Genomic DNA, 23,905 nt, shown 5'->3' with positions numbered 1-23,905 from the left:
ATTTAGGAGAGTATGGCTTGGGTACCACAACTTCCGGTGCGCCTTTCTTTACAGTTCGTAAACTTCATAGGTATGAGAACAGCGAAGGTTCCGGGCTAGTTTGTGCTTCAGACTTCCACATTTCCGTTTAGAGTTGGGTGAAGTGGTTAGAACTGAAAGGGAACAGCTGGAGTCAAACAATTTAACTCAAATATCTGGGAACGATTTCGCGCTGAGGAAGACCCTTTGGGACTTGTAGCTCCACTCCGGGGAACGGACTTGCCGGCCTGACAGTTGCCGGAAGTGAGGCTGCGGGGAATGGCCGCCGCTGCGACTATGGCGGCTGCCGCCCGCGAACTGGTGTTGCGGACTGGGACGTCAGACATGGAAGAGGAAGAGGGCCCGCTGGTGAGAGCGCGGAACTGTTTCTCCTCCGTAGTCCCGGTGCTCCTAGCTTCAGAAAGACCTGAGCTGGGTTTAGGCACAAGGGTGGGAACTTGGCTGCTACCCGTGATATTACCTGTTTGACTCCCCGTACCCTTCCCTGTGATCAGACCCGACCCTGAGCGGGACCCTGGTGGCTGAAACTCATATTCTGGGGCACAATTTCAACTTCGCTCCACATTTTGGGGTAGAGTCAAGAAGTAATATAGTGTAAAGGTTAAGAACATGGACTCTGGAGCCAGACTGCCTGGTTCTAATTCCATCTCTGCCACTTACACGCTGTGTTCCCTTGGGCAAGTTAACCAGCTTTTCTGTGCCATCATTTCTCACACCTATAAAGTGAGGAAGATAGAACCCACTGTATACATCGTCGTTAGGATCAGATGAATGAGTATGTTTAAGATTGCACCTCGCATGCAGGTAAACACTATGTATTTTGACATTTCTAGAAAGCCTGGGGTTCCCCAGAGGTGTGATAGAACATCCAAGATGGCAGGAGCCTGAGGGTCCTAAATTTAACTGCAAGTTCAGCTCTATCCTCTGCAATTCCTAGCTTTCCTCATTAGGTCATTCCACTGTCTTGTCTTTTACTTTTTTTTTTTTTTTCTTGAGACGGGTCTCCCTGTGTTACCCAGGTTGACCTTGAACTCCTGATCTCTTCAGACAGTCTTCCCGTCTCAGCTTCTAAGTAGTTGGGACTACAAGGAGCCCGCCACCATGCTGGGCTACCTCCACTGTCTCATTGGATCGTCTCCTTGTCTTATTCCTTACCCATCACCACAAAATAGGAGAGTGGGTACAATGTGAGACTCTTAGAATTTTTCAAAGCAGTACCTGTGGCTCCCAGTAAAAGCACCTCCTTCTCACTTGAAGGACTGGGGATATCCAATTATATTTTTTCTTTCTGTCTTTCCCCGTATCCTACTCCCATTAACTTATTCCTTTTCAGGCGGGTGGTGCTGGGCTCCAGGAATCACTGCAACTTGGGGAGTTGGATATCACTTCTGATGAGTTCATCCTGGATGAAGTGGATGGTAAGTGATGGCATGGAGTGGGTGCAGTACCTGTAATCTGAGAGGCATGGGAGCTGGAAGGAATAAGGTAGGGATTGGTGTGCAGATACTCAATGTGGGGAGAGGGAGCTGTGGAGCTGAACCCTTATGATAAACTTCTATTTCCAGTTCACATTCAGGCAAATCTGGAGGATGAGTTAGTAAAGGAAGCTCTTAAAACGGTGAGGATTTCCCCTATACTAATCTGCCCTTCTATCTACTCTCCCCCAAAAGGAAAAGCAACAGTCTCTTGCTTTTGTTGTATCAGCCTGGTATCTGACCCTTTGGTCCTTCACTGATTCTGTTACAGTGTCCCTTTACGGAGACTTTTTTCTGACCTGTCATCTTTATGTCCTCCCAGGGTGTAGATCTCCGTCACTATTCAAAACAAGTTGAACTGGAGCTACAGCAGATTGAACAGAAATCCATTCGGGATTGTATCCTCCAGCAGAGGGATGGGGCGGTGCTATTGATGTGGGGATTTTGTGGTGTGTAGTACAGATATCCCAGCTGGGGTCAACATCTCTAAGGTTTCTGTCACTTCAGAGAGCAATTGGAGAGGTACTATAAATCTGAGGATCTCCTATTTTCACCATGAGGCCCCTTGACTTTTTGTGGGTCAGATATTCAAGAGAGTGAGAATATAGCATCTCTGCACAACCAGATCACAGCCTGTGATGCTGTCCTGGAGGTTAGTAATCCTGAACTGTGACTCCTAATAGCTGCTCTGAACCAGATCATGGACTCTGGTGCCATTTTTAGGTCATCAGCCTTAAGATGGGGACAAGTTAGGGTCATTTTCAAGATGACTTCAGGAGCCTTTTTTGTTATTGCTGCCATATTTAATGTTATTTCCTGGTAATCTGGGGTATCTCATCCTCTGCTACCTTCATGGACTGATGAATACTGAGGACTTCACAGAGAGGCTTTGGTGGCCCACTTATCCCCTACAAACCCTATAGCACTCCAGCAACATCTTCTACCTTCCCTACAGCGAATGGAGCAGATGTTGGGAGCTTTTCAGAGTGACCTCAGCTCCATCAGCTCTGAGATCCGGACACTGCAGGAACAGTCAGGAGCCATGAACATTCGACTTCGAAATCGCCAGGCAGTTCGGGGGAAACTTGGGGAGCTTGTTGATGGTCTGGTCGTGCCTTCTGCTCTGGTCACGTGAGTTACCGGTTTGAAGGGTCATAATGTCCATAGCAGGTGAATGGGCTGGGGTGACCTACCCTATTTACCATATGGGTCTACTGGCTCCAGATTAAGTGCTTTTTAGAAATTAGTAGCCAGGTTAACCACCATTTCTTTAGGCATGCATTAGGCATCAAAGATTAAGAATGATGTAAGATCAGGTGTATAGTGGGAAGGTCCAGGAATAGAAAACTTTGTACATGTGTCCTGACTATATGGTACAATGCAGGGTGGTACAGATGATAGGGGCTGGAGGTAAGGAGTGTGGTCTGGGTCTGGTTTAGGGATGTCTGGGTTTCCCTTGTAACTTATCCCACCCCTCCCTGCTACCCAGGGCAATTCTGGAGGCTCCAGTGACAGAGCCCAGGTTCTTGGAGCAGCTACAGGAGCTGGATGCCAAGGCAGCTGCAGTCAGAGAGCAGGAAGCTAGAGGCACAGCAGCCTGCGCGGATGTCAGAGGCGTGCTCGATCGGCTCCGGGTCAAGGTGGGAAGTAGGGATGGATACCCTGGAGGCTACTAGAAGCAGCCCTCCCAAGATCTTCACTATGGATTTCCTTGGCAGAGCTCACTGTAGCCTGTCTCCAAGAACTTCACCCTGCCTTTTCTAGGCAGCCCAATTCTTGCCTCTCTGGGTTTCCCTGAAAATCTTGAGAAATACCAAAGAGATATTCACCACTTTTCAACCTGTGTTTACCATTTGTTGCTTCCCCCAGTTCCTCTCATACAGCAAAAAGGTTGCAGCTTCATGCCCTGTGCTTGGTTCCCCACATCTAGGCAGTGATGAAGATCCGTGAGTTTATCCTCCAGAAGATTTATTCCTTCAGGAAACCAATGACCAACTATCAGATCCCCCAGACGGCCCTGCTGAAGTACAGGTCACAACCCCAAGGAAGTGCACGGGATGGCCTTTGAGCTTTTGAGCAGCCTAGTGTGGGCATCTGGTGTCCTGGGAGACAGGTAGACTGACATGTTCCTGACCTCCTAGGTTCTTCTATCAGTTTCTGCTGGGCAATGAACGAGCAACAGCAAAGGAAATCAGGGATGAATACGTGGAGACGCTGAGCAAGATCTACCTGTCTTACTACCGCTCTTACCTGGGGCGGCTTATGAAGGTGCAGGTAAGGTCAGGAGGGAGAGGCATTCCTGGGCACGTGGACTGGGAGGAGGGGACATCCCTGGGCAAGGAATATTTTATTGTGTTGTTGGAAGAGACGGTTATCAGTTCTCTTTTCTGTTTTCTTAGTATGAGGAAGTTGCTGAGAAAGATGATCTAATGGGCGTGGAAGATACAGCGAAGAAAGATATCCTAGTCCTGGGGAACCCTCATGCCAGGTCTTGAGAGTGGGAGGACTTTCGGCTGCAGCCACCAAGGCACTGCTCCTTACCTTTTCCTATGGTACTGAAATCTTTTAGAATGTGATGAAAGCTATAGCCTCCCTCCCAAGAAAGATGCACAGATCATTTTGACACATAGTTTTGCATATGATTGCAGGAGGTGGGGAGACACCCTGAAGTCCATTCACAGATGTCATCACGTGGGGCCCTAGTACTGGGAAAGAGGGCTGACTAGGCCATGTCTCGCTGTCTGGGGTCCCCGCAGATAGTGAGTCTTTGGGCCCAGTTATGGTCTCATTGTTTTCCCTGACTCTGACCCATCTTACGATTCTTCTCAAAGCCATCACTCCGCAGCAGGAACACCATTTTCACACTAGGAACCCGCGGCTCTGTCATCTCCCCCACTGAACTTGAGGCCCCCATCCTGGTGCCTCACACAGCCCAGCGCGGAGAGCAGAGGGTATGAGGAGGAACAAGCTTCAGTCATGAAAGAGACTCTGAGCATGGGGGAAGGAAAGGCCAGACCTCAGGGCAGAGCTTCCCAACCTGCAGGCCCTGTCTCAATCCCCTTAGACTTGGGAGTGGCCCTCTCCAATCACTCCGGCCTGCTCTGGTGTGAAAAGAGCTGGGAACCATTCACTTAAGGGCATGCAGAGGGGAGAGACTGGATGAGGGGAATGGCGGTCAGAGGCAGGTGTTGAGGTGGATGCAGGAGTAGCAACAGCAGGTGGGTGTAGGCCCTTTTTGTACCCCTATGTTCCCCTACCTTTTCAGTGCCCATTCAGCTTGCTCTTTGACAGCCTGGACCTAGATGGATGCCAAGGGTCTGCCCAGCTCTTATTACCCAGGTTTACTGATTTTGCAGCCATATCCATGGGAAGTCAGTGTTGGGGTCCATCCCTTCTGTGTTTCTTCTTTACTTCTCCTCTCCCAGTATCCATTTGAGGCCCTCTTCCGCAGCCAGCACTACGCCCTCCTAGACAATTCCTGCCGCGAATACCTTTTCATCTGTGAATTTTTTGTTGTGTCTGGCCCGGCTGCACACGACCTGTTCCATGCTGTCATGGGCCGTACACTCAGCATGACCCTGGTAAGATTCCTATTTCCTGTACTATTCAACACGTTTGTCCCTAGTCTTCATCAGCAGCATAGTGGGGTCATGACTCTGGTAGAACTGAAATCAGGATCACCTCATTCTAAAATGTCTAAGCCTTGGCTGGGCACGGTAGCACACACCCATAATCCCAGCATTTTGGGAGTCTGAGGCAGTAGGATTGCCTGAGCTCAGGAGTTTGAGACCAGCCTGGCCTGTCTATAAAAAATAAAAAATTAGCTGGCTGTGTGTTGATGTATGCCTGTGGTCCTAGCTACTTGAGATGCTGAGGTGGAAAGATTGCTTGAGCCCAGGAGGTCAAGGCTGCAGTGAGCCATGCACTCCAGAGTGAGACCTGTCTCTAAAGAAAAAACAAAAAAAAAAAGAAAATAAAAGCTGGGCGCAGTGGCTCATGCCTGTAATCCCAGCACTTTGGGAGGCTGAGGCGGGAGGATCTGTGAGTTCGAGACCAGCCTGACGGACATGGTGAAACCCCATCTCCACTAAAAATACAAAAATTAGTCAGGCGTGTGCAGCCTGTAATCCTAGCTACTCAGGAGGCCGAGGCAGGAGAATTGCTTGAACCTAGGAGGAGGAGGTTGCAGTGAGCCAAGACTGCGCCACTGCACTCCAGCCTGGGTGACAGAGCGAGACTCTGTCTCAAAAAAAAAATGTCTAAGCCTTGTTACTTAGACTTGTCACAGTGTTACTTCCCATGAAATCCTCAGAGTGTAGGGTCCCTGAGACTCCCCCTACTGCTGCCCCACAATCAGGCAATAGCACGTGAAAACTGAGGGTCCTCCAAACCCCTGACCCAAGCTCAGCCTGGAACTCTGCTGTGATAGGCTTGTGATCATAGATCCTGCTGTGACCAGGTGCAGTGGTTTACACCTGTAATCCCAGGACTTTGGGAGACCAAGGCAGGAAGATTGCTTGAGGCCAGGAGTTCAAGACCAGCCTGGGCAACATGGCAAGACCTTGTCTTGACAAAAAATTTAAAAATAAGCCAGGCATGGTGGTACACACCCATGGTCCCAGCTACTTGGCAGGCTGAGGTGGGAACATGACTTGAGCCCAGATGTTTGAGGCTGCAGTGAACTGTGATTGTACCATTGCAATCTAGCCTAGGTGACAAAGCAAGAACCTGTCTCTAAAGTCAAAAGCGCCGGGCGCAGTGGCTTACACCTGTAATCCCAGCACTTTAGGAGGCTGAGGTGGGCGAATCACCTGAGGTCAGGAGTTCGAGACCAGCTTGGCCAACATGGTGAAACCCCTTCTTTACTAAAAATACAAAAATTAGTCGGGCGTGGTGGCAGGCGCCTGTAATTCCAGCTACTCAGGAGGCTACGGCAGGAGAATCGCTTGAACCTGGGAGGCAGGCGGAGGTTGCAGTGAGCCGCGATTGCGCCACTGCATTCCAGCTTGGGTGATGAGGGCAACAAGAGCGAAACTCCATCTCAAAACAACAACAACAAAAAAAGCCCAAAACATAGATCCTGGTGGGCAAGGCAGTAGAACCACCTGTGTGGCAGTGGACAGGAAGGCAGGGAGCAGTTGCATTTTACATCTCTCCCTTCTGTCCTATCCAGTGCATCATCCCCAAAGAAACACATGTGTTTGTTCATAGTCATTGAGGAAAACAAACTGACATTCTCTTTTAATCCTCTGCTTGTTCCCAAATCACACAGAAACACCTGGAGTCCTATCTAGCTGACTGCTACGATGCCATTGCTGTTTTTCTTTGTATCCACATTGTTCTCCGGTTCCGTAATATTGCAGCAAAGAGGGATGTTCCTGCTCTGGACAGGTCACTGAATTCTGGTCCTTGATGCCCAACAGGCCACGAACTCTCTTGGTCTTGCATGACTCTGCCCTAACCTTAGACTTCTACTGACCTGGTATCATCAACCTTTATTCCCATTGATTTGCTTCAGAGGCAGTACTGCTGCTTTTTGACTCACCTTTCTCCAACCACTGCCCCCCCATCCCCACAACTAACTGTTGACCATTAAACTGAATGGTGCCCCACTCCTTCCCATCCCTCTCCAACATTCCTTGCCGGCTGACCTCAGATTCTGATTAAGCCCACAGGTACTGGGAACAGGTGCTTGCCTTGCTATGGCCACGGTTTGAGCTGATCCTGGAGATGAATGTCCAGAGCGTCCGAAGCACTGACCCCCAGCGCCTAGGGGGGTTGGATACTCGGCCCCACTATGTGAGGGAGGGCAAGGGTAACAAAGGGTTCTTGAAAGGCAGGGCTCTAAGCATCATTGTGGGGGTTGGCCAAGGTCACAGTTGTGTCATGGGCCACGCTATGAGCAGGCATTCTGGGAGGGTGGTAAAACTCATGGTGAGTGGTGCACTGTGGGTAGGAGGGACTGGAGGTAGAGTCACATCACATGGCGGCGGGTTGACCAAGGGAGTTGGGAGGTGGTGTTGGTTGGGCCAGGAGGTGGGTGTGATTTTCCTTCCCACTCTGTCCTAGATCACACGCCGCTATGCAGAGTTCTCCTCCGCTCTTGTCAGCATCAACCAGACAATTCCCAATGAACGGACCATGCAATTGCTGGGACAGCTGCAGGTAAGGGTCAGACAGGAGAGACTTACCAGCAGCAGGGCTACTGCCAGTGGGTAGAGGCTGAGGAGGAGCCAGAGGGGGTCCTGATGGCCTTGCTTTCTGGTGTCACCTCTTCATCTCTGCCTTTTCAGGTGGAGGTGGAGAATTTTGTCCTTCGAGTGGCAGCCGAGTTCTCCTCAAGGAAGGAGCAGCTTGTGTTTCTGATCAACAACTATGACATGATGCTGGGTGTGCTGATGGTAATAGGTGCTCCTTCTCCTTGTCTTCCTACCCAGAAAATTTGGTTTCCCCCACTGCTCTGTTAGGTCTGTGAGGACAGAGATGATGCCTGTCTTGTTCAGCGTTTTACTCTTGGAGTCTGGCACAGTGTCCAGCTTAGTACAATAAGTGTGGAATGAAGGGGACATCCTGAAGTGAAGGACTGCTTTCCCCAAACTTGGCATTTCCTTTTGTCTTCCTTTAGGAGCGGGCTGCAGATGACAGCAAAGAGGTTGAGAGCTTCCAGCAGCTGCTCAATGCTCGGACACAGGTAGGGGTGTGGGGAAAAGGGAAGGGACAGCTTTGTGTGCTGTTTTCAGCTCCTGTGTGTTTGTGTGTATGTGTGTGTGTGTGTAGGGTGTGGCATAATGGACCTCAGGTACACGGAATTACTGTAACTCTTGATCCATAACATCCTGTCATTATTGGTCTACTTTATTTTATTTTGTCTTTGGTTTTGCTTTTTTTTTTTTTTTTTCTTTTTTGAGGCAGTGTCTCACTCTGTCACCCAGGCTGGAGTGCAGTGGCATGAACATGGCTCACTGCAGCCTCGACAGCCTGGGCTTAAGCGATCCTCCCACCTTAGCCCCTGGGTAGCTGGGACCACAGGCATGAGCCACCATGCCTAGCTAATTTTCTATTTTTAGAATGAATTTTATTTTTTTCTTTATCCATCCCCTCAAGCACTTATCCTTTGTGTTATAAACAATCCAGTTACACTCTGAGTTATTTTAAAATGTACAATTAAGTTATAATTGACTATAGTCACCCTGTTGTGCTGTCAAATAGTAGGTCTTATTCATTCTTCCTATTTTTGTTTGTACCCATTAATCATCCCCACCTCCTCCCCAGCCTTCCACTAGCCTTCCCAGCCTCTGGTAGCCATCCTTCTACTCTCTTCGTACATGAGTACATGAGTTCAATTGTTTTGATTTTTAGATCCCACAAATAAGTGAGAACACATGACATTTGTCTTTCTGTGCCTGGCTTACTTCAATTAATATAATGATCTCCAATTCTATGCGTATTGTTGCAAATAATTGAGTCTCATTCTTTATTATGGCTGAATAGTGCTCCATTGTGTACATGTCCCACATTTTCTTTACCCATTCATCTGCTGATGGACACTTAGGTTGCTTTCAAATCTTAGCTATTGTGAACAATACTGCAACAAACATGGGGTGCAGATACCTCGTCAATGTATTGATTTCCTTTCTTTTGGGTATACACCCAGCAGTGGGATTGCTGGATCATATGGTAGCTCTACTTTTAGTTTTCTGAGCAACCTTCAAACTGTTCTCCAAAGTGTTTGTACTAATTTACATTCCCACCAACAGTGTATAAGGGTTCCCTTTTCTCCACATCCTTGCCGGCATTGTTATTGCCTGTCTTTCGGATAAAAGCCATTCTGACTAGAGTGAGATGAGATCTCACTGTAATTTTAATTTGCATTTCTCTGATGATAGTGATGGTGAGCCCCTTTTCATATATGCCTGTTTGCCATTTGTTTTCTTTTGAAAAATGTCTATTCAAATCTTTTGCCCATTTTTTAATAGGATTATTAGACTTTGTTATATAGTGTTGTTTGAGCCCCTTATATATGCTGGTTATGAATCCCTTGGCAGATGGGTAGTTTGCAAATATTCGTTGTCTCTTCACTTTGTTGTTTCTTTCACTGTGTGTGCAGAAGCTTTTTTTTTTTTTTTTTTGGAGACGGAGTTTAGTTCTTGTTGCCTAGGCTGGAGTGCGATGGTGCGATCTTGGCTCACCGCAACCTCCGCCTCCTAGGTTCAAGCAATTTTCCTGCCTCAGCGTCCCGAGTAGCTGGGATTACAGGCATGCGCCACCATGCCTGGCTAATTTTGTATTTTTAGTAGGGATGGGGTTTCACCATGTTGGTCAGGCTGGTCTCAAACTCCTGACCTCAGGTGATCCGCCCACCTCTATCTCCCGAAGTGCTGGGATTACAGGTGTGAGCCACTGTGCCCAGCTGTGCAGAAGCTTTTTAATTTGATGTGATCCCATTTGGCCATTTTTGCTTTGGTTGCCTGTGCTTGTGGGGTATGGCTCAAGAAATTTTTGCCCAGACTAATGTCTTGGAGATTTTCCCCAGTGTTTTCTTGTAGTAGTTTCATAGTTTGGTCTTAGATTTAAGTTTTTAATCCATTTGAATTGGTTTTCATATGTGGCGAGAGATAGGGGTATAGTTTTATTCTTCTGTGTAATGGATAGTCAGTTTTCCCAGCACCATTTATTGAAGAGACTATCTCTTTTCTTTTTTTTTTTCCTCAGACAGAGTCTTGCTCTGTCACCTAGGCTGGAGTGCAGTGGCGCAGTATTGGCTTACTGCAACCTCCGCCTCCTTGGTTCAAGTGGTTCTCCTGCCTTGGCCTCCTGAATAGTTGGGATTACAGATGCCTGCCACCACGCCGGGCTAGTTTTTGTATTTTTAGTAGAGGTGGGGTTTCACCATGTTGGCCAGGCTTGTCTTGAAATCCCGACTTCAAGTGATCCTCCCACCTTGGCCTTCCAAGTGCTGGGATTACAGGCATGAGCCACCGTGCCTGACCAAGAGACTATCTTTTCCCCAGTGTATGTTCTTGGCACTTTTATCAAAAATGAATTTACTGTAGGTGTGTGTGGGCTAATTTTTTAATTTTGTAAAGACAGTGTCATGCCATGTTGCCTGGACTGTTCTTGAATTACTGCCCTCAAGTGAAAAATCTAATGATTCTTTTGTTTTTTTTGTTTGTGTGTTTGTTTTTTTAAAGATGGAGTCTCTCTCTGTCTCCCACACTGGAGTGCAGCGATACGATCTCGGTTCACTGCAACCTCTGCCTCCCAGGTTAAGTGATTCTCCTGCCTCAGCCTCTGAGTAGCTGGGACTACAGGTGCGTGCCACCATGCCCAGCTAATTTTTGTATTTTTAGTAGAGATGGGGTTTCACCATGTTGGCCAGGCTGGTCGTGAACTCCTCACCTCAGGTGATTCACCCACCTTAGCCTCCCAAAGTGCTGGGATTACAGGCATGAGCCCCTGCACCCGGCCCAGATTCTGTTTTTAATGACACTGAAAAACGGAATGAATTTTTGTTTTGGCATATATATAGCTCTACTTTTAAAAGCAAGAACACACACACAAAAGGGGGAAAAAAGCAGGAGTACAATAAATGCAACGTTTAGATCAACGAGTACCTGTGCATGAGAGGCACAGGGATGGTTTCAGGAGGATTTCATAGTTTGATGGTGGCTTTTGCCAAGCTGCTACTTCTTGGATTGTGTGGTGTGTTCATGGGTGTTTATATCATTAAAAAACAAAACAGCCACTGCACTGGGTTGTTTTATTTTTTAGTGATATAAACACTGATGAGACAAGAAAAGAAAACAGCAAGGCAAAAAAAAAAAAAAAAAAAGCCAGATATGGTGGTGCGCACCTGTAATTCTAGCTATGTGGGAGACAAAGGCGAGAGGACCACTTGAAATCCAGGAGTTTGAGGTTACAGCAAGCTATGATCATGCCATTGTAGTCTATCCTTGGCAACAGAGCAAGACCCTGTCTCAAACAGCAAAACAAAAATCCCCAGAATCACAGGATTTTTTTCATGCATAATTTTTCTAATATTGTCATGTTACTGCATATGGCTATAGCTCATTCTTTTTCACTGCCTATATAACTTGTGTGATTAAACATATTCTATAAATGGATTGTTTCCAGTTTCTTGCTTCTGTGAGCATTGTTTTATGAATAACCATGTCTTTTAGCACACATAGATACTGATTATCTTCATCAGAAGTTTCTCTTGGGTATAAACCTAGGACAGTAGTCTTGCTGTTTATAAGATATGCAGTATTAGTCTTTATAAGACAATGATAAATTGTTTTCCTAAGTAGTTCCTTCTCACCAGCAATATGTAAGAATTCCCTCTGAGCCACATTGTCTCCAACATGTGGTATTATCAGATCTTTGCCATTTTTTTTTTTTTTTTTTTTAGAGACCAGAGATGCTGCTAAAGATGCTTGGGATCAGAAATGTTTCAGATTTTGAGTTTTTTTGGATTTTGGATTACTTTCATTATTTTTACTGGTTAGCATCTGTAGTCTGAAAAATCTGAAATCTGAGATGCTCCAAAGAGCAATCTTTGAGCATCATGTTGATCCTCAAAAACTTCCGAATTTTAGAGCATTTTGGATTTTAGATTATTGGATTAGGGATACTCAACCTGCATTTCAGTGGGTCTTTATTTGTAATTCCCTGATTACTAATAACATTGAGTATCATTTCAAATGTTTAGTAACTATATGTAGGGGTTCAGTCAGGCTGGTGGGAAAAATGTTAGTTATGATAGCCACAAACCCTCTTCAAAGGCTTGAGAGTTTGCATAACTTCGGTAATAGATATGGTTGAAGGCGACCTGATCTTTACCTTTAGTTAAATAAATTAGAGTAATAACAAAGGAACGTGGGGAAGTTATCTAGATAGCTTGTTTACTCATGTGGTCTTAAGACTAACCTTTCATGTACCGCCGGTGCTTAACTGCTTTCTACTCAGGAAGTCCACAGTGTCAGTTACCTTGTAGTGGTGTTGACTTAAGTCTTTGTCAATTAATCTTTACTGAATAAATGCCAGTCTCACTAGCTGGTCAGGGCCGCCATCGCAGCTGTTTACAGTACTCTACAGGGAGTCTATAAGCAGCCTGGACACACTCAGCTGGACTGGCAAAGCAGAATATCTGTGTCAGTGTACTTCATTCATCTGTCGTCGGGTCAGGGGTCTGCAAGGGACAGACTCCTCGCAGCTGGTGCCCTGTGTGAGGAGCATCACCACAACTATACCATTTTTTTTTTTTTTTTTTCTGTAGAATGGCTGTCATAGCATTTGACCTTTTAAAAATCGGGTTGTGGCTGGGCATGGTGGCTCACACCTGTAATCCCAGCACTTTGGGAGGCTGAGGCGGATGGATCAGTTGAGGCCAGTAATTCAAGACCAGCCTGGCCAACATGGCAGAACCCTGTCTCTACTAGATGTACAAAAATTAACCAGGCATGGTGGCACATGCCTGTAGTCCCAGCTCCTCAAGGGCGGTGAACCTGGGAGGTAAAGGTTGCAGTGAGTCAAGATTATGCCACTGTACTCCAGCCTCAGTTACAGAGCATGACTCTCTCAAAAAATAAAGAAAAAAATAAGTCTGCTGGTATTTTTTGATTTATAAGAGTTCTTTGTATCATGTACATACTAATCTTGTTGATTATATATAGGTTATAGATTATCTTTTAGTATGTATCTTTTTACCTTTTTTTTTTTTTGGTGAGATGAGGGTCTTTCTGTGTTGCCCAGTCACTTGGGCTCAACAGATCCTTGCACCTCTTTTTTTTTTAGACAGAGTTTCACTCTTGTTGCCCAGGCTGGAGTGCAATGGCATGATCTCGGCTCACTGCAACCTCCGCCTCCCAGCTTCAAGCAGTTATCCTGTCTCAGCCTCCTGAGTAGCTGGGATTACAGGTGCGTGCTACCATGCCCGGCTAATTTTTGTATATTTAGTAGAGATGGGGTTTTGCCATGTTGGCCAGGCCGGTCTTGAATTCCTGACCTCAGGTGATCCATCCACTTCAGCCTCCCAAAGTGCTGGGATTACAGGCATGAGCCACCGCGTCCAACCTTTGTTTTTTTAATGTTGCTTTTTGATGAAAGAAATTTAAAATTTTAGGCCGGGCGCGGTGGCTCAAGCCTGTAATCCCAGCACTTTGGGAGGCCGAGACGGGCGGATCACGAGGTCAGGAGATCGAGACCATCCTGGCTAACACGGTGAAACCCCGTCTCTACTAAAGAAGTACAAAAAACTAGCCGGGCGAGGTGGCGGCACCTGTAGTCCCAGCTACTCGGGAGGCTGAGGCAGGAGAATGGCGTGAACCCGGGAGGCAGAGTTTGCAGTGAGCTGAGATCTGGCCACTGCACTCCAGCCTGGGTGACAGAGCGAGACTCCGTCTCAAAAAAAAAAAAAAAAAGAAATTTAAAATTTTAATGTGATTGAATTTATCTGTCCTTCATTTTTATGTCTTTGTTTTTAGTAACAGTCTCGCTCTGTCACCCAAGCTGGAATGCAGTAGTGTGATCATGTCTCACTGTAGCCTCAACCTGCTGGGCTCAGGCAACCCTCCTGCCTCAGCCTCCCAAGTAACTGGGTCTACAGGTATGTGCCACATGCCCAGCTAATTTTTGTTGTTGTTGTTGTTGTTTTGTAGAGACAGAGTCTCACTATGTTGCCCAGACTGGTCTCAAACTCCTGGCCTCAAATGATCTTCCCGCATCAGCCTCCCAAAGTGCTGGGCTTACAGCCACTATCCACGTCACCTGTGGCTCATGCCTGTAATCTCAGCACTTTGGGAGGCCGAGTGGGGGTGGATTACAAGGTCAAGGGATCGAGACCAGCCTGGCCAACATGGTGAAACCCTGTCTCAAGTAAAAACAAAAAAATTAGTTGGGCGTGGTGGTGCGCACCTGTAGTCCCAGCTACTCATGAGGCTGAGGCAGGAGAATCACTTGAACCAGGGAGGTGGAGGTTGCAGTGAGCCAAGATTGTGCCACTGCACTCCAGACTGGTGACAGAGTGAGACTCCGTCTCAAAAAAAAAAAGAAATTCCTTATTACTCCAAGGCCAGAAAAATATTATACTATATTTTCTCCTTAATATTGTAGAATTTTGACTGGGTGCAGTGGCTGAAGACTGTAATCCCAGCACTTTGGGAGGCCAAGGCAGGAAGATTGCTTGAACCCAGGAGCTTGAGACCAGCCTAGACAGTATAGTGAGACCTCATCTCTACAAAAAAATTAAAAAAAAAAAAAAATAGGCAAGCATAGTGGCACACACCTGTAGTCTGTGCTACTTGAGCCTGGGAGGTCGAGGCTGCAGTGAGCCCTGTTTGCGCTGCTGCACTCCGGCCTGGGCAACAGAGTGAGACCTTGTCTCAAAAATAATAATAATAAAATTAGAGAATAAGCAAATACATATATAGAATTTTTGTTGTTACTTTTAAGTCTGAAATTTACTTGGAATTAATTTTTGTGTATGATGTGAGGTAGGGATCTTTCATTTTTTTTGTGGATAGTTGGCCCAGAACCATTTATAGAAAATCTTTTCTTTTTCTTTCTTTTTTTTTTTTTTTTTTTTTTGAGACAGAGTCTCACTCTGTCACCCAGGCCGGAGTGCAGGGCCACAATCTCAGCTCACTGAAACCTCTGTCTCCTGGGTTCAAGTGATTCTCCTGCCTCAGCCTCCTGAGTAGCTAGGATTACAGGCATGTGCCACCACGCCCAGCTAATTTTTATATTTTTAGTAGAGATGGGATTTCACCATGTTGGCCAGGCTGGTCTCGAAAAGTTTTCACATTTTAAAAAGTCTTTAATGATTTTGATTAGAATTACATTGTTTATAGATTAATTTGGAAGAATTGGTACTTTATGATATTGAAATCTCCTATCCATGATCATGGGCTCCCTATCTTTTTTTTTTTTTTTTTTTTTTTTTTTGAGACAGGTTGTAGTGCAGTGGCACAATCATAGCTCACTGCAGCCTTGAACTCCTGGGCTCAAGCGCTCCTCCTGTCTCAGCCTACTGAGTAGTTAGGACTAGAGGCACACAGCACCACACTTGCCTTTTTTAAAAAAAATTTTAAATTTTTAAATTTTTTAAAAATGTTCTGTGAGAATGCAAACTTTAAAAATTTAATTTTTTATAGTGTCTCACTATGCTGGGATTACAGACGTGAGCCACTCCACCTGGCCTCCTTCTCCAATTTTTAAGATAGTCTTTTAATGTCTTTTGATAACCTTTTAAAATTTTCAGCACAAAGACACTGTAAGTCGTTTGCCATATTTTTAGTTGGGCATAATATGTATGTTTAGTCCTACTAGGAATAAATATTTTCTAATCCTTTGTCTTTTATGTCTTATGTTTTTGATTTCTTATTCTACTGGCTAACACTCCCAGAATGATGTTTAGAACCTGAATAGAAAGGCGATAGTGAGAACCCTTTTCCTATTCCTGATTTTGAAAGAATTGTTGCCAGCGCTGTGGCTCATGCCTGTAATCCCAGCACTTTGGGAGGCTGAGATGGGAGAATCTCTTGAGCCCAGGAGTTTGAGGGGATCAGCCTGGGCAACATAGTGAGACCCCATTTCTTTTTTTTTTTTGAGACAGAGTCTCGCTCTGTTGCCCAGGCTGGAGTGGTGCAGTGGCACGATCTCTGCTCACTGCAAGCTCCGCCTCCCAGGTTCACGCCATTTTCCTGCCTCAGCCTCCTGAGTAGCTGGGACTACAGGTGCCCACCACCATGCCTTGCTAATTTTTTGTATTTTTAGTAGAGACAGGGTTTCACCGTGTTAGCCAGTATGGTCTCAATCTCCTGACCACGTGATCCACCTGCCTCTGCCTCCCAAAGTGCTGGGATTACAGGTGTGAGCCACCATGCCTGGCCGAGATCCCATTTCTTAAAAAAAAAAAAAGAAAAATAGCCAGGCGTAGTGGCATGCACCTGTAGTTCTAGCTGCTTGGGAGGCTGAGGCGGGATAATTGCAGATTAAGGCACCCACAAAGATGCACTTAAACCAGTTGTTTCTGCTGAGAGCAGCTGGGATTTGTCATTAGATTTGCCAGGTATAGAGAGAGACTGGCCAGCTGCCATCAATGCTTTTAGTCCTTTTTTGGTCAGCTGCTGCTTGATACTATGTAGGAAAGATTGTTAAAGCCCAGTGCACTGTTTCCCTCTGGTCACTCCTCTGCTATCAATGTGTTGTCTTTTGCGTAATAGAAAGCTTAAAGTTCATCTAAGTCGAGACCAGTACTCCTATAGGAATATAATGCATGCCACAAATGTGAGCCACTTAAATAATTTTAAATTTTCTAGAAGCTACATTAAAAAGTAAGGAGAAACAAATGTGAGCCACTTAAATAATTTAACTTTTCTAGAAGCTACATTAGAAAGGAGAAACAGATGAAATAATTTTTTAAAACACTACATCCAAAATATTATTATTCCAACATATAATCAATAAAAAATAGTACTGAGGCCAGCACAGGCCAAGGCAGGGAGGATCGCTTGAGCCCAGGAGTTTGAGACCAACCTGGACAACATGGTGAAACCCCATCTCTACAAAAAATACAAAAAAAATTAGTGGGGCGTGTTGGCACATGCCTGTTAGTCCCAGCTACTCAGGAGGCTGAGGTGGGATAATCACTGAACCAGGAAAGTCGAGGTTGTAGTGAGCTGTGATTGTGCCACTGCACTCCAGCCTGGGTGACAGAGCAAGACCCTGTTTCAAAAAAAAAAAAAAAAGATATACTTAAAATTTATTCCCATATGAAGTCTTCAAAATCAGGTGTATATATCATGCTTACAACACATAATTTATGGCTACTGCATAGCAGGGGTCATCACTGTTAGTTCAACTTTTCTTTGGCAGTCCACTCCCTGTGCCCCACACTACACTGCTGCACTGTTGTTGTATATGTGTGTGTGAGATTGCATTTAGACAACTGTAATAGGTTGAATTTGGTTATTTAATCTGTCCAAAATCACATCACAATGATGCCTTGATTATAGAAAGATCCTTCCTTGCAGCATATCTCCCTAGTCTCATAATAGTTATCTGACACCCTCAGTGTATATAAGTGAATATTTTGAGGGAAGAATAGAAAAGATACAATTATATATATATATATGTGTGTGTCTATATATATATATATATATATATATATATATATTTTTTTTTTTTTTTTTTTTTTTTTTTTTTGAGACAAGTTGCTGCTCTGTCACCCAGGCTGGAGTGCAGTGACATGATCTCGGCTCACTGCAACCTCTGCCTCCCGGTTCAAGTGATTCTCCTGCCTCAGCCTCCCTAAGTAGCTGGGATTACAGTCATGCATCACCACACCTGGCTAATTTTTGTATTAATAATTTATTTTTAAATGGAATAATAATTTCACTTTCTTCTTACCAGATCTTATTGTCTGGGTTGTTTGTTTTTATGGGTTTTTTTTGTTTGAATCTCCCTTTTACATTAAACAAAAATTAACGTTTTATTATGGGAAATTTTTTTTTTTTTTTTTTTGAGACAGAGTCTCGCTCTGTCGCCCAGGCTGTCTCAGCTCACTGCCAGCTCCGCCTCCCGGGCTTACGCCATTCTCCTGCCTCAGCCTCCCGAGTAGCTGGGACTACAGGTGCCCGCCACCTCGCCCGGCTAGTTTTTTGTATTTTTTTTTAGTAGAAACGGGGTTTCGCTGTGTTAGCCAGGATGGTCTCGATCTCCTGACCTTGTGATCCACCCGTCTCGGCCTCCCAAAGTGCTGGGATTACAGGCTTGAGCCACCACGCCTGGCTGTGGGAAATTTCCGTATGCTATTAGAAAAGCATAGTGAACCCCCCGGCACCCTCAGTGATATTCTGTGTATAACAATTCATGGACAGTTTTGTTTCATCTACACCAACACCTATTGATTATCCTCCTTCTGTGTCCCCCAGTTACTTTGGATTAAATCTTATACATTATTATCACTTCATCTGTATCAGAATGTTTTTCTTTTTTATTAAGAAAATTATTTTTGAGATAGGGCCTTGCTGTAGTGCCCAGGCTGGAGTGCAGTGGCATGATATAGCTCCCTGTAGCCTCGAACTCCTGGGCTTAAGTGATCCTCCCACCTCAGCCTCCTAAGTAACTGGGACTACAGGTGTGTGCCACCACACCTGGTTACAGAATGGTTTTAAAAACTACATTATCACACTTAAAAAAAATTATTTAAAATAACTACTATTCAGATTTCCCCAGTTATTTCATAAATGATTTTTTTTTTTTTTTTTGAGACAGAGTTGCACTCTTGTTGCCCCCAGGTTGGAGTGCAGTGGCCCGATCTCAGCACACTGCAACATCTGCCTCCCGGGTTCAAGCAATTCTTCTGTCTCAGTCTCCCAAGTAGCTGGGATTATAGGCACCCATCACCACGCCCTTTTTTGTATTTTTAGTAGAGACAGGATTTCACCATGTTGGCCAGGCTGGTCTCAAACTCCTAACCTCAGGTGATCTACTCGCCTCAGCCTCCCAAAATGCTGGGATTACAGGCATGAACCACTGCGCCCAGCCTTCATAAATGATTTTTATGGTTCAAATCAGGATCCATATAAAGTCCATATATGTGTCTTTTTTTTAATCTATAGATTTCCCTTCCATCTTAACCCCCTCTCCTCTGCAATTTATTTGTGGAAGAAACTGAGTTATTGAGTCATTTGTCATCTAGAATGATGTACAGTTTAGATTTTGCTGACTGCATTGCATGGTGTGGCCAAACTGTTCCTCTGTCTGGTGTATTTCTCATAAATGTGTAATTAGATGGAAAGGTTTGATCAGATTTAAATTAGTTTTTTTTTTCTACAGGGATATTTGAGAGGTAGTGGTATGCATTTCCATCAGGAAGTGCATAATGTCTTCTTGGCTCTCTTTGTGATATTAGTAGCCATCAATTTCAGTGCCTAGATATATTAATTAGATTTCTGTATCTCCTACTATCTCAAAATTTTCCATCTTCTGTCTGTGCTACATTCTGAGTCCTTTCTTCAGTTATAAATTCTAGTTCATTGTATAATTCTTGTTAATCTGTTGACTTTCTAAAATTGGCTTTTCATATCTAAAAAATTTCCTTTTTTCAAATCTGTTCATTCCTAATAGTTCTTACTAATTGGTCATTTTTACATCCTTAACTTTTTCTTTTTTTTTTTTTTTTGAGACAGAGTCTTGCTCTTTCATCCAGGCTGGAGTGCAGTGGCCGGATCTCAGCTCACTGCAACCTCCGCCTCCCGGGTTCAAGTGATTCTCTTGCCTCAGTCTCCCGAGTAGCTGGGATTATAGGCACCCACCACCATGCCCAGCTAATTTTTGTATTTTTAGTAGAGACGGGGTTTCATCATGTTGGCCAGGCTAGTCTTGAACTCCTGACCTCAGGTGATCTGCCCACCTCAGCCTCCCAAAGTGCTGGGATTACAGGTGTGAGCCACTGTGCCTGGCCTATCCTTAACTTCAGACATTGCAAACAGTACAACTGCTATCTGTATCTGATAGTTCTAAGGTCAGCAGCTATTGCTTATTGTGTCTGCTGAACTCTCTTGGTAGCTGCCCTTCTTTTGTGTCTAGTTATCTTTGAGTTCATTGTTTGATCTTAACCAGGGGAACTGTATGGGCCAAAATTAGGATTGAGGATATTTTTCTCCATGGAGAATTTTCCTTAACTTTTGCAGCAGCTGAAAGATGCCATTCACACGGATCTACATTAGTCATGATGCCAGAATTGGGTAAATCTGCTGACACCAGGACACCTGTGTATATGTGTTTGTCTTTCCAGGAATTCATTGAAGAGTTGCTGTCTCCCCCTTTTGGGGGTTTAGTGGCATTTGTGAAGGAGGCTGAGGCTTTGATTGAGCGTGGACAGGCTGAGCGACTTCGAGGGGAAGAAGGTATGAGGAAAATGCGGTAATGATGGGATCAGTGGTAAGGGAAGTGGAAAAGAAAAATGAAAGGATGCAGATTACATGGTGGGGGAATAGAGTATGAAAGACTGGATTGAGAGAATACCAGAAAAGAGGGTTTGATGGTAAGGATGGCTATACCTTGGAGAGAACTTAGTGGAGTTGAAGATCAGCCAGATCCGTCTCTGACACTCTTTTTCCCCCTGCTGTTAGCCCGGGTAACTCAGCTGATCCGTGGCTTTGGTAGTTCCTGGAAATCCTCAGTGGAATCTCTAAGTCAGGATGTAATGCGGAGTTTCACCAACTTCAGAAATGGCACCAGTATCATTCAGGTGACCTGCAAGTCCCAGCCCCCACTCAGATACCCCATCATTTATTATTTTCCCCCATTTTGCTGGGCTCAGCATCATCTAAGTGACCCTTGGTCTTCAGTTACTAGCTGTGCCCAAAGTTCTGGATGAGCCCTAACCTGATTCTTCTTTTTTTTTTTTTTTTTTTGAGAGAGAGTCTAGCTATGTTGTCCAGGCTGAAGTGCAGTGGCACGATCTGGGCTCACCTCCACCTCACGGGTTCAAGTGATTTTTCTGCCTCAGCCTCCCAATTAGCTGGGATCACAGGCACCTGCCACCACACCCAGCTAATTTTTGTATTTTTTAGTAGAGATGGGGGTTTCACTGTGTTGGCCAGGCTGGTCTCGAATTCCTGACCTCGTGATCTGCCCGCCATGGCCTCCCACAGTGCTGGGATTACAAGTGTGAGCCACTGCGCCTGGCTGCCTAACCTGATTCTTAATCATCACTATTAGCACCACTTTACAGTTTGATCCCTCAATGACTTTCTTTGACCAGGGAGCGCTGACCCAGCTGATCCAGGTCTATCATCGCTTCCACCGGGTGCTGTCCCAGCCGCAGCTCCGAGCCCTGCCTGCCCGGGCTGAGCTCATCAACATTCACCACCTTATGGTGGAGCTCAAGAAGCATAAGCCCAACTTCTGATGTGCCGGAAACCGCCCTGAGATCTGCCAGTCATCTCCATGGACTTCTGCACCCCATTCCATACCCTTCTTCACCTGGGGTCCCCCTTGCAGTTTTCCCCTTGCCTCCCAGGCCCTTGACATGGCTTACCTGCCTTCCCTCCCAGCACCTTGCCCAACAGGATAAGCTGGATCTCCTTGGCCTTCTGAATTTCCCGGTGTCTTCAGGTTTCCCAAGACCACTTCCCTGTGGGCTTCCAAAATGGCCTTTGTCATTTCTCCAGTCTGTCCCCCTCCTTTCCTGCTCCCATATACCCAAGGCTTGTTTGTTTCCCTGTAAAAACCTTCACTGCGTCAGTCTCTGGTTCACTCAACTAGTCACCATGTCCTGAGGCATGAAGCCTCAGCTCTTGGAATCGCTGGCAAGGGGTGACTGCCTCTGTCACTGTGTTTTTCAAAGTCATTTCTTTTCTCTAGTTTTTTGACCTAAGATCTCAGCAATTTGAACACTAACCCCTCCCCTCCTGGCTCAAGAATTACTCCCAAGTCAGTCTGCAGAAAATAAATATTTAATATGACATGACACTTCTCCCATTTCCTTTCTCCTTCCTGCTGAAGGCCTTAAGGTGGCCCCATCTCTAGAGTGACCTTTCCTTTCTGACTGCTTCCTGGGCTTATATCCCTTATGGCGGGTGTAACCTCTAACCTCTAGCTACTTCCAGGCCAGAGGAGGAAGGTGGCCTCTGGCTAAAGCAGATGCTGCAAGGGCTGAGAACCAGGCCGCGCAGCCCCAGACACTATCTCGAGGGCTCCCTTGGGACAAGCCCAAGCTGACTCTGGAATCCCTCCTCTGTAGCAGCTCCGTAGCTCCTCTGGTTGTGGCTGTCACAGTCCCTTGCTCGTGGGCTGCAGCAGCCAACCCACACCCACACCGTTGGGGCAGGGGTAGACCAGGCAAAATTCATCCATGTCATATATTTGTTTGACTTGGAGCCTTCCTGCTGCCCATGCTTATACGCTTCGTTTGACCTTAGGCTCTAGGCTGGAGAGACACAGGGACCCCTTTAAGGCCTAAGAAGAGAGGTGCAGTTAAGGAAAAATGGTAATTTGGGGATGTTTCCTGTCTCCTCCACCCCCATGGCCTAAACATTCCCTTCCCAGGTCCCTGGAGAGTGGTGGAAAGAAGGCGGATTCTACTCCCCGCTTAGGCCCTCCGGATGCGGGTCTAGACCGCCGGCGACGGGAGGTGTCTTGAGTGAGTCTGTGACTGCAGAGCACACCCGCCGCGGAGCGGAGGCTGCTGCGTCCTGAGGCTGAGAGCGGGTCCGGCTCCGGGCTCTCCTAATTGGCGGACGCGGGAGGTGGCGTGGTAAGGCAGAAAGGAGCGGGATCTCAGCTCTCGCCTTTTCAGGGTTCCGCCCCATATCTGAGAGCCGCTCTCTGATTGGCTTGGGAAACCGTGTCTCAGCGCTTTGGCCTAGCGACTTTGATGAAAGTGTTTGCGCCTGAGACCGAAGTGCAGAGGAGGGCGAGCACAGGCGGAGAGGATTGGAGAATCAGCGATTCCTGATTGGCCAGGCGTGTCTTGAGGGCGGGGCCAGAACTGCGTCCTTAAGTGACCTCGCACTTGCCCCGCTTACCCGCTCAGCGTTATTCAGGGTTTACACCGCCTGACTCACTGCGCTATGCGTTCCCTCACACCTGCCGGATGCCAGGCGGCGGTGTGCCAGGCTCTGAGGAGCCGCGAGCTCACCCCAGACGCCAGCCCCGGGAATCCTCTGCTCCTCCACTTTCCCTTCCCGCTGCTGCTTTCTTGCCCACCCACTCCCAGGTGTCACTCTTGGGGCATCCAGATGTTCTGGCATTTGACCTGACTCCAGCCTAAGCGCGAGGACGGGAGAAAGGCCAAGGGTATGAGATTTGGGACAGGAGAGGCATTTAGCTACTCTGACAAAGAGCGTGGGTTCCTAAAGAAAGGGTCCCCAGATACCCCGCAGGGGAGACTGTCGAGACAGACGACTTTAGTCAACTAATGCTCGCATGCGGGGAGGGCTGTGCAGGCAGCCACCACGGTTCTTCACAGCCTTCATTCTTTCCTTCCCCTGTCCGTCGCAGAACCCAAATCCTCAGAGCTGACCGAAAAGCGCCTGTTGTTGAAGTCGCTGAGGGGCAGACGCGGAATGTGAGCCGTGGGGCGAAGGGACAGCTCCGGAGGCTCGAGATTCCGGAACCCGGTGGGCATTCAAGTGATACTGGAGCACGCAGTTTTCAGGGACATTAAGCTCGCCCCGGGGGTCCACTGGAACCTTCTGACCCAACCATCTCTCTGGACGGGGTGATCCAGAACAGACGATGAAGAGACAGACTAGCATGAAAGGGAGCAGCGATCCCTACACTGACCTCCGGAGGGCAGCATGATCAAGGGAAGGAGCTGTTCACGCTCCGCTCAAACCCCCGAGCAGCCTCTGCGGCTTACTCCTGCTTCCCAAGGC

The 23,905-nt window shown here is 46.4% G+C and overlaps 1 protein-coding gene across 4 annotated transcripts; it reads left to right on the top strand.

The window, feature by feature from the left end:
* The first annotated feature begins 50 nt into the window (after window positions 1-50).
* VPS52 (VPS52 subunit of GARP complex) lies at window positions 51-22,001 on the top strand. Of its 4 annotated transcripts, XM_010357858.2 has the most exons (20): window positions 51-387; window positions 1,373-1,457; window positions 1,605-1,657; window positions 1,837-1,912; window positions 2,099-2,166; window positions 2,470-2,645; window positions 3,004-3,154; window positions 3,445-3,545; window positions 3,656-3,788; window positions 3,914-3,971; window positions 4,332-4,465; window positions 4,940-5,095; window positions 6,787-6,905; window positions 7,190-7,313; window positions 7,584-7,679; window positions 7,808-7,915; window positions 8,140-8,205; window positions 20,317-20,428; window positions 20,654-20,772; window positions 21,289-22,001. In XM_010357858.2, exons 1-20 carry the CDS (start codon window positions 298-300, stop codon window positions 21,433-21,435), a joined length of 2,172 nt encoding a protein of 723 aa, XP_010356160.1. In that variant the 5' UTR covers window positions 51-297; the 3' UTR covers window positions 21,436-22,001. The 4 variants fall into 4 exon arrangements, with proteins under 4 accessions (XP_010356160.1, XP_030784132.1, XP_010356161.1 ...); XM_030928272.1 differs by lacking the exon at window positions 20,654-20,772; XM_010357859.2 differs by lacking the exon at window positions 1,605-1,657 and having other exon boundaries at window positions 83-387.
* The last annotated feature ends 1,904 nt before the right edge of the window (window positions 22,002-23,905 follow it).

The sequence above is a fragment of the Rhinopithecus roxellana genome, chromosome 4 (genome assembly GCF_007565055.1).
Source record: "Rhinopithecus roxellana isolate Shanxi Qingling chromosome 4, ASM756505v1, whole genome shotgun sequence".
NCBI classification, from domain to species: domain Eukaryota; kingdom Metazoa; phylum Chordata; class Mammalia; order Primates; family Cercopithecidae; genus Rhinopithecus; species Rhinopithecus roxellana.
The sequence above is the reverse complement of the archived record's forward strand: the minus strand, read 5'-3'. Positions and strand labels throughout refer to the sequence as shown.

Bases quoted from the DNA above. Each gene is read 5' to 3' on its own strand.
- VPS52 (XM_010357858.2), top strand. From the start codon at position 298: ATGGCCGCCGCTGCGACTATGGCGGCTGCCGCCCGCGAACTGGTGTTG. The intron at 388-1,372 runs GTGAGAGCGCGG...ATTCCTTTTCAG, and splicing joins AAGAGGAAGAGGGCCCGCTG to GCGGGTGGTGCTGGGCTCCA. The intron at 1,658-1,836 runs GTGAGGATTTCC...ATGTCCTCCCAG, and splicing joins TAAAGGAAGCTCTTAAAACG to GGTGTAGATCTCCGTCACTA.